The sequence below is a fragment of the Teleopsis dalmanni genome, chromosome 1 (genome assembly GCF_002237135.1).
Source record: "Teleopsis dalmanni isolate 2A chromosome 1, ASM223713v2, whole genome shotgun sequence".
Classification (NCBI taxonomy): domain Eukaryota; kingdom Metazoa; phylum Arthropoda; class Insecta; order Diptera; family Diopsidae; genus Teleopsis; species Teleopsis dalmanni.
Window position 1 is genome coordinate 38,939,922 of NC_051846.1, and position 7,053 is coordinate 38,946,974.

Below are 7,053 nucleotides of genomic sequence, written 5' to 3' on the forward strand. Positions count from 1 at the left end.
CTTAAATAGCAAAGTTCCTAATATGTAGAAACACCTTTTGGCAAAATTTCAACACTTTTTCAGTAAACTAAGTAGATTTATGAACACCTTAAAATTTTATGCATTCTACGTAAAATAAAATATTTCCGGCAAATTGCACACTTCTACCACAAAAGTAAATTTTCATAAACAAACCAGGCGGAAAAGTTGGATTCGTCGGTGGACGCCTTGAACTGAGACTAGCATTATTTGTTATTTCAGGATAACAACAGCGCAAAAGTGTGCCAGCGTGAAAGTGAAAGTGCTGCTCTTTAGCCTAACGCACATAAAAATTCAATGGTTCCTTGCCAGAGTCTCCTGCACTTTAAAGCTCAGTCCTTACTTACTCTTTAGTAAACAGCAAATTCACTTACTTAAATTCGTAATAAATCGAAGCAAAACAACAACAACAACAACAACAATAACAGCAAATGCGGTGAAAGCGACAAAAAGTGTTTACCACAGTTGAACGCATTAAATTTACTCCGGCGTTTAGCGTTGCTCGCCCTGTTGACGCCGGCTTCCTGCTAATGGTGTAGTTAAATTTATTGGCCCTATTTGGGCCAAAACAAAATATATAAGAAATCACTTTTTATTTTCTTCTCCAGTCTTCTAAATAATGTTTTTGAGTTTATTTGGTGGTTTTTATTATATCGCACTTCATTTGCATCCAGCGCATAACAATTTGTAACAAATTATGGTTTAGAAGACGGACGACGCAGGATATTGGCAGTGGAGTTGCAGAAGTGAAATAATAATTTTGCGGACAATAGATATTGCATATATATGATGTTTAGATTCTAAAAAATTTTTTTGATATATTTCATTTTTGACAGAATCATTATCCAAGTAACTATCAGTGTTTCCCTCACTGAGCGTTCACCAAGCAAAACTTTCGTTCGCTAGCTTAGGTAGTGCAGGAAGGCATATGGGGATTCTAAAATTTTAAACACAACTTTTTGTAATTTTTCATTATTGCTGGAATCATTTTCATAGTAACTATAGGTCTTTCCCTTATTGAGTGTTCACCAAGCAAACATTTTGCCAGCTGAGGCATTGCAGGAAGTTGATGTTTTGAAACTAAAAATTGATACATCATATTTTTCAAATTTTTCGTTTTTGATAAAATAATTTTTTAAGCAGTTACCAGTGTTTTCCTCATTAAGCTGAGTTATTGTAGAAAGTTGATGTTTAGTTTCAAAAAATTGAAACTGAGTATTCTCCAAGCAAATATTTCCACCATCATAATAAGAAGCCTTCACGACATTCATTTCCACACCACACTTGAGGTAGAATGAAGGGTGCGTTTTTTTTTACATGGTTTCCCCATTAGGCCTAGTCCATGAATTTGGGTATAAATTATTAAGTAAATTTTTGAATATAAAAATAAACCCAACAAAAACTTATAAACATTAAGTACGAAGCCAGTGTAAAAAAATATGAATATGAACAAAAATAAAATTAAAAAAAATAATTGTTGTTGATGAGCCCACTACCCGCCTGTAAATAGAAAAGAAAGAAAAAAATTATATTAATATTTCATATCTATTATAGCAATATCATAAGTAACAAATACCGCTTAATTTTTTTAATAAAATATAAACAATACATTATATAAAAAACAATATAAACAATATAATAATAGAAACAATTAAAAATTTAATAAAAAACTACTTACTAACGATAAGTTATATCATTTAGAATAGAATAGACACATTTAATATGTAAAAAGAAAATATTTTTCTAGTAAAAAACGCACCTCTATCTAACAAAAAAAAACACCTCTCTCTAGTAAAAACGCATCTCTTTGTAGCAAAAAGGCACCTCTTTCTAGTAAAAGAGACATATCTTTCTAACAAAAGAAGCACCTCTTTCTAGCAAAAATGAAGCTCTTTCTAGCAAAAAAGGAACCTCTTTCTAGCAAAAGAGACATCTCTTTCTAGAAAAAGAGACATCTCTTACTAACAAAAGAAGCACCTCTTTCTAATAAAAAGACACGTCTTTCTAGCAAAAACTAGCAAAAATGGATCGTCTTTCTAGCAAAATTTCTAGCACCTCTTTCTAGCAAAAATGGCAGCTCTTTCTAGCAAAAAAGACACCTCTTTCTGGCAAAAAAGACACCTCTTTCTAGCAAAAAAGACACCTCTTTCTAATAAAAAAGACACCTCTTTCTAATAAAAAAGACATCACTTTCTAATAAAAAAGGCACCTCTTTCTAGCAAAAACGGTAACTCTTTCTAGCAAAAAAGGCACCTCTTTCTAACATAAAAGGCACCTTTTTCTAGTGAAAAAGGAACCTCTTTCTAGTGAAAAAGGAACCTCTTTCTAGTGAAAAAGAAACCTCTTTCTAGTGAAAAAGGAACCTCTTTCTAGCAAAAAATGCTGTTTTTTTTTTAAAAAACATGTTCGAAGTAGAAATAAATTAAAAAAAAAATATAAAAAAATTTTAAGAAACTATCGTTTGTTATCTCAATGTAAACAGCACAACACTACATTAACTACGAAGCTAGTCCTTACATAGTTTCTCGCACTCAAGCAGTCAGTGCTCAATTCAAATATGTCTATATATAAATTTTTAAATAAACTAAGTAATATAATTACTCTGCTATAATTATTTTCTGTAATTATAGCAGAGAAAAATGTGTAGCTTCCTAGAAAACAAATATAAGTAAAGACATACAATTACCAAATGTTAAATGAACCAATTAGCTATATGATAAAAAAAAATTACTTATAACTACTATTTTAACTACTCTAAAATAGAAATGGTATAAATAACTACTATAAAACAAATATTCCGATGAATTTTAAAGTAATAGGTATTGGGCAAGATTAAAAAATATGTGATTACGATTTCTCATACCCTTGTTTGTCGTTAATATTTATTGTTCATTGTCAAATATATCCTCGACAGGACTAAACTCAGCTTCTTCATCAAGAAACTCATCGTTCGAAAATATATAACTTTGTTCACTTTCGCCTCCACTAACATAATCATCTTCGCTTTCAATAAATTCCTCATCATCGGGCGTAATTTCCCCGTCATCGAAGAAATATTCTTCAGCAATTTGTTCTTCATAAGACTGAACATTTTTTAAAGCTACGAAACCATCCTGAAATTAAAAGAATGCAGTTTAGAATGCAGTTTTAGAAATGTTTGAACTCATATATATCTTACCGCAGTGGATTGAAAATATCCTCTACAAAGTGGACAAAATGCTGGACGATGTTGTTGTTTTAACATATCAATGTGTTTGGTAATGCACGATTTGCAGAATTCATGCTGGCAAGGCAATGTTGCCGCATCCTCTATATCATCTATACAAATAGCACAGCAGAAACTCATTTTAATATGGATTTTTATTTGGATTATATTTATTAAGAGGTTTGTAAGCAATTAGCTTAAGATCGTAAACACAACTATTATCAAATAATTAAAATTGAATTTTTTATTTTTTCAAATTTATCTAGTAGAATTCGAAAACCTTTGATATTTATGTTTAAATTTTAGAAAAGCCAATGAGTTTGAAAAGTATAACAAGTATTTTTAATCAGATATTTGAAGTTGTCACAATAGTTTGCTAACTACTAGCTCCTATTTGTTGTTTATTTCTTTCCAGGTAAAGAAGTTGGAAATGCTTTTTTATTAAGAAGATGTATTCTTTAACAAATGGATCATTATTGTTATTAAGAAAGATTTATTTGAATTTTTATTTAAAGACAAACTCATTTTCACCATTTTCAGTTTTCGAGCACCTTTAGTGTAAACACAGAAGATCTTTCTGGTACTACTGATCTGTCTATTTTTTAGGCTACTGTGCTGCCTGCTATAGACAATATAAATACAAGAACTCTTACTGCTCATTCGTTAAAAGTAATAAAGAGAGGAGTCTGCATGTTAACATTTTTTGTCACAAATCTCCGCTTTACTATATACCTTCACAAATATAATAGAGTTAAAATACTAAATTATATTTCTTCCTATAAGTCAATAGCAGTGTTAAACAAAGTATATGAATTCCACCTCAGTTTGCTATATGACTTTATGTATTCTTTAGGTCTGTCAAGTTAAAACTTTCTATTCGATAATCTCAGAAGAAAACTATGAGAAGGGAGCTTTGGCTTGACCAAGAATAGAAAACGAGTTCTGTTTTAAATATTCTACTTTTATAATAGCTGAGTTCTTCGAAAAAAGAATAAAGAATAATATATGGAAAGAGCATGGAATCAAACAATTAGTGAATAGCAGTTTATTTAAAAAGTGATACTTTATGTAATTTTTACACAATTTTTTATAGTCTAAGCAAGGTATACAAACCGAGTCTAATACTTTAGATACGGGCTTTATGGAACACATAAACTCTGGGATCTTGAATAAAGAAATTTTGTGAAGTTTTTTAATAGATCTAAATTGGTTGCAGTGTGATAAATAAAATACTATTCTCAAAGCAAGTAAAATTAAATGACAAACAAAGCTTAAAAGAAAAACCATGTCAATTTGGAGATTGGACATTGTCAATTGGACAAATTGACATTTGGACAATGTAAAATAAGTGCAGATTGTCGTTTGGACAATGATAATAAAGTGCAGATTGTCGTTTGGACAATGTTATTTAAGTGCAGATTGATGTTTCTTTAGTACATAAGGCCATGGGGTATAATTCCTTACAAAAAGTATGAAATCTAATATTAGGGAGTTTCCGTAAAATACCGATTGTATCGGATGCAGTTGCATCAAGAATTACACTTGTTCAAAAATTAAATAGAAATGAACTTACCTACTTATTTAGTTAGATGGCCATTACAAATGTCAGTCGTTCTTAGCAGCGTCGATTTTTCACCGACAACCAGCTAGATCAGTGTTTTGTTATCGCCAGTTCATAGTACAGAACACCCCCAAATCGTTGGTCACTGGGTCCTTTCATCGAAGATGCGGTCGTCCACCATTGCGGTTTTTACATTCAAACACCTTTCAAGTTAGAGCGCTAGATACTTCGCCAACCAGTTCGATCAGTGGCTTGCTGTGGGCAGTTGTTAGTACCGAGAGAACCCAAATCGTTGGTCATGTAGTCCGTCCCCTAAAGATGCAGTTGTCCAGCATTGCGTTTTCTGCATTCAAACACCTTTTTTGTTGAATCATTTTCTTTCTTTCGCACGAGATGACCAGTGAGTAAAGTACTTTCTCATTTAATCTACTGAAGTAAGTACAGAAATTATAATATTTGACCACAATTACTTGCGCTGTAGCCGTCAAAGAAATTTCTTACAATATTGCAATTTCTTTAAAATTTCTTTAAAATTTCTTTTGAAAATAAAACGTTTGATATAAAAAAGTCTGTGAAAAGTTTTAATAAGCAATTAAAAACTTTTAATTATACATAATACAAGTAAATGAAAAATTTTTCTAAACATCAGTTACAATTTAAAATTTAACAAAAAAATCTGTGTTGGATATAAAAAACTTTATAATCACTGTTAAATCAGATAAAATGCGAATAAATATAAACTTTAAATTACACTGCAAAAACGTCGCCATTGCCATGACACTCAATAAACCCAGTGAAGTATATAAAATCCAGCAACATCTTAAGTTTAAGTGCAATGCGGCAATATATTTTCTGATTTTATGATAGTGACTATGAGAGATAATGAAAAAATTTAAACCTACTCATCTCTGGTGCCAATCAGAGCAAAACTTTACGGCGTGACAACGCGGAATTGAAATGGCCTCGAGGAGGAAAAAGGAGCTTGGCATAAATACTGCCAAACACAAGTAAGACGCCCACTTAAGCTCATCAAATTAAAATCACTATAGAGTTGCAGACTTAGGAGGGTTTAAGTGTAGGCGGACGGGACGAACATGAACTAAAAATGAACAACTTCAGTAAATACTTCAATTTGTTTCGATTTATTGAATTTTCACATAAATATTGTGCGCGAAAAATATCTCAAACGTCAACAATGAAAAAGTCGCTTTGGAAAGCGACGGCTTGGTTTCTTGGTTTCGGAATAAATTCTCAAAAATGAAAAATGTGTCCAAACTTACTTGGAACAAAGTTATGTAAAGCACTTGTAGCTACACCAAATTGGCAAAGAAAATCCAAACTTTTTCGGGTTTATCACAAGTCTTATTTTAAGTTAATCTTATTTGATTATTTCTGGTCTTCCTTTATGTGTAACTTAAAATATGAGAAGTCTTTGGCATTAAGAATTTTGTGAATATTTTGTGGTGACTTCTTGAGTTACTTTGGAGTTTGAAGTTTTTAACTTAGAAATTATTTGGTTGAATTTATAAAATATGCAGAATAAAAATTAATGCAAAATATGATTACAAAATAAATAAGCAACTAATAATTTTTTATTAAAATTTTTTTTTTTTTCACACATTTTGACAGCCAAAATATATTTAAAAAATTAAATGTCAAATGCTTTCATATCAATTTGTATCGCCTTGGCGACTTGGTGTGTCTGTACGGCATCTACTAGATAAGTAGATGATGTTCGTAGAGCATAGGGACGCAACCATAGCTTATTTTCAAATTCTGGAATATCTTTTTATTTCTCTATTTTATTTCACTTTTTTTCTGCTGTTCTGGTACAAGCTCACTTCATTTTTTGCCTTTCCGCTTCAGTTGGCGAGATAATTGAAGTTAAATTTATGGTTTAGAAAATTTAAAGCTTTATTTTTTTTATTTTATTTTTATTTCCATTTTTATTTTTATTATAATTCCACTTTCATACCACAATTTTATCATGTCTTATTTTTCTTATAAATTTTTTATTTTGCCAAATGGTTGTTTCCTCTTAACAAAACATCGCTGGCAAATTGGATTGACCACCACCAACCGAGCTGATGCATTTGACTGGAAGAGGAAGGAATTTTTATATGAGAGCGTTTACATTGGTTGGTGCCTTGAAGCTCGTTGACGCTCGTAGATGCTAAATGAGCACACCCTGAACATGATGTTTATTATGAAAATGGTTGTGAAAATTTGGACGCTAAATTAAATTCTACGAACGTATTTCATTTAAAAG

At 31.0% G+C, this 7,053-nt stretch overlaps 1 protein-coding gene across 4 annotated transcripts; it reads right to left on the reverse strand.

Annotated features, from left to right (window-relative positions):
• Positions 1-1,449: 1,449 nt before the first annotated feature.
• Positions 1,450-6,330, reverse strand: LOC119672842 (tripartite motif-containing protein 59-like). Of its 4 annotated transcripts, none has more exons than XM_038083993.1 (5): positions 6,065-6,330; positions 4,797-5,210; positions 3,197-3,336; positions 2,882-3,131; positions 1,450-1,518 (listed from the first exon to the last, which is right to left on the reverse strand). In XM_038083993.1, the coding sequence occupies exons 3-4, from the start codon at positions 3,260-3,262 to the stop codon at positions 2,901-2,903; spliced, it is 297 nt and encodes a 98-aa protein (XP_037939921.1). In that variant the 5' UTR covers positions 3,263-3,336; positions 4,797-5,210; positions 6,065-6,330; the 3' UTR covers positions 1,450-1,518; positions 2,882-2,900. The 4 variants fall into 4 exon arrangements, with proteins under 4 accessions (XP_037939921.1, XP_037939919.1, XP_037939920.1 ...); XM_038083991.1 differs by having other exon boundaries at positions 4,797-5,213; XM_038083992.1 differs by lacking the exon at positions 6,065-6,330 and having other exon boundaries at positions 4,797-5,294.
• Positions 6,331-7,053: the final 723 nt, after the last annotated feature.

Coding starts and splice junctions, on each gene's coding strand:
- LOC119672842 (XM_038083990.1), bottom strand. CDS start 3,364: ATGAGTTTCTGCTGTGCTATTTGTATAGATGATATAGAGGATGCGGCA. Junction 3,132..3,196: donor GATATTTTCAATCCACTGCG/GTAAGATATATA, acceptor TTTTAATTTCAG/GATGGTTTCGTAGCTTTAAA.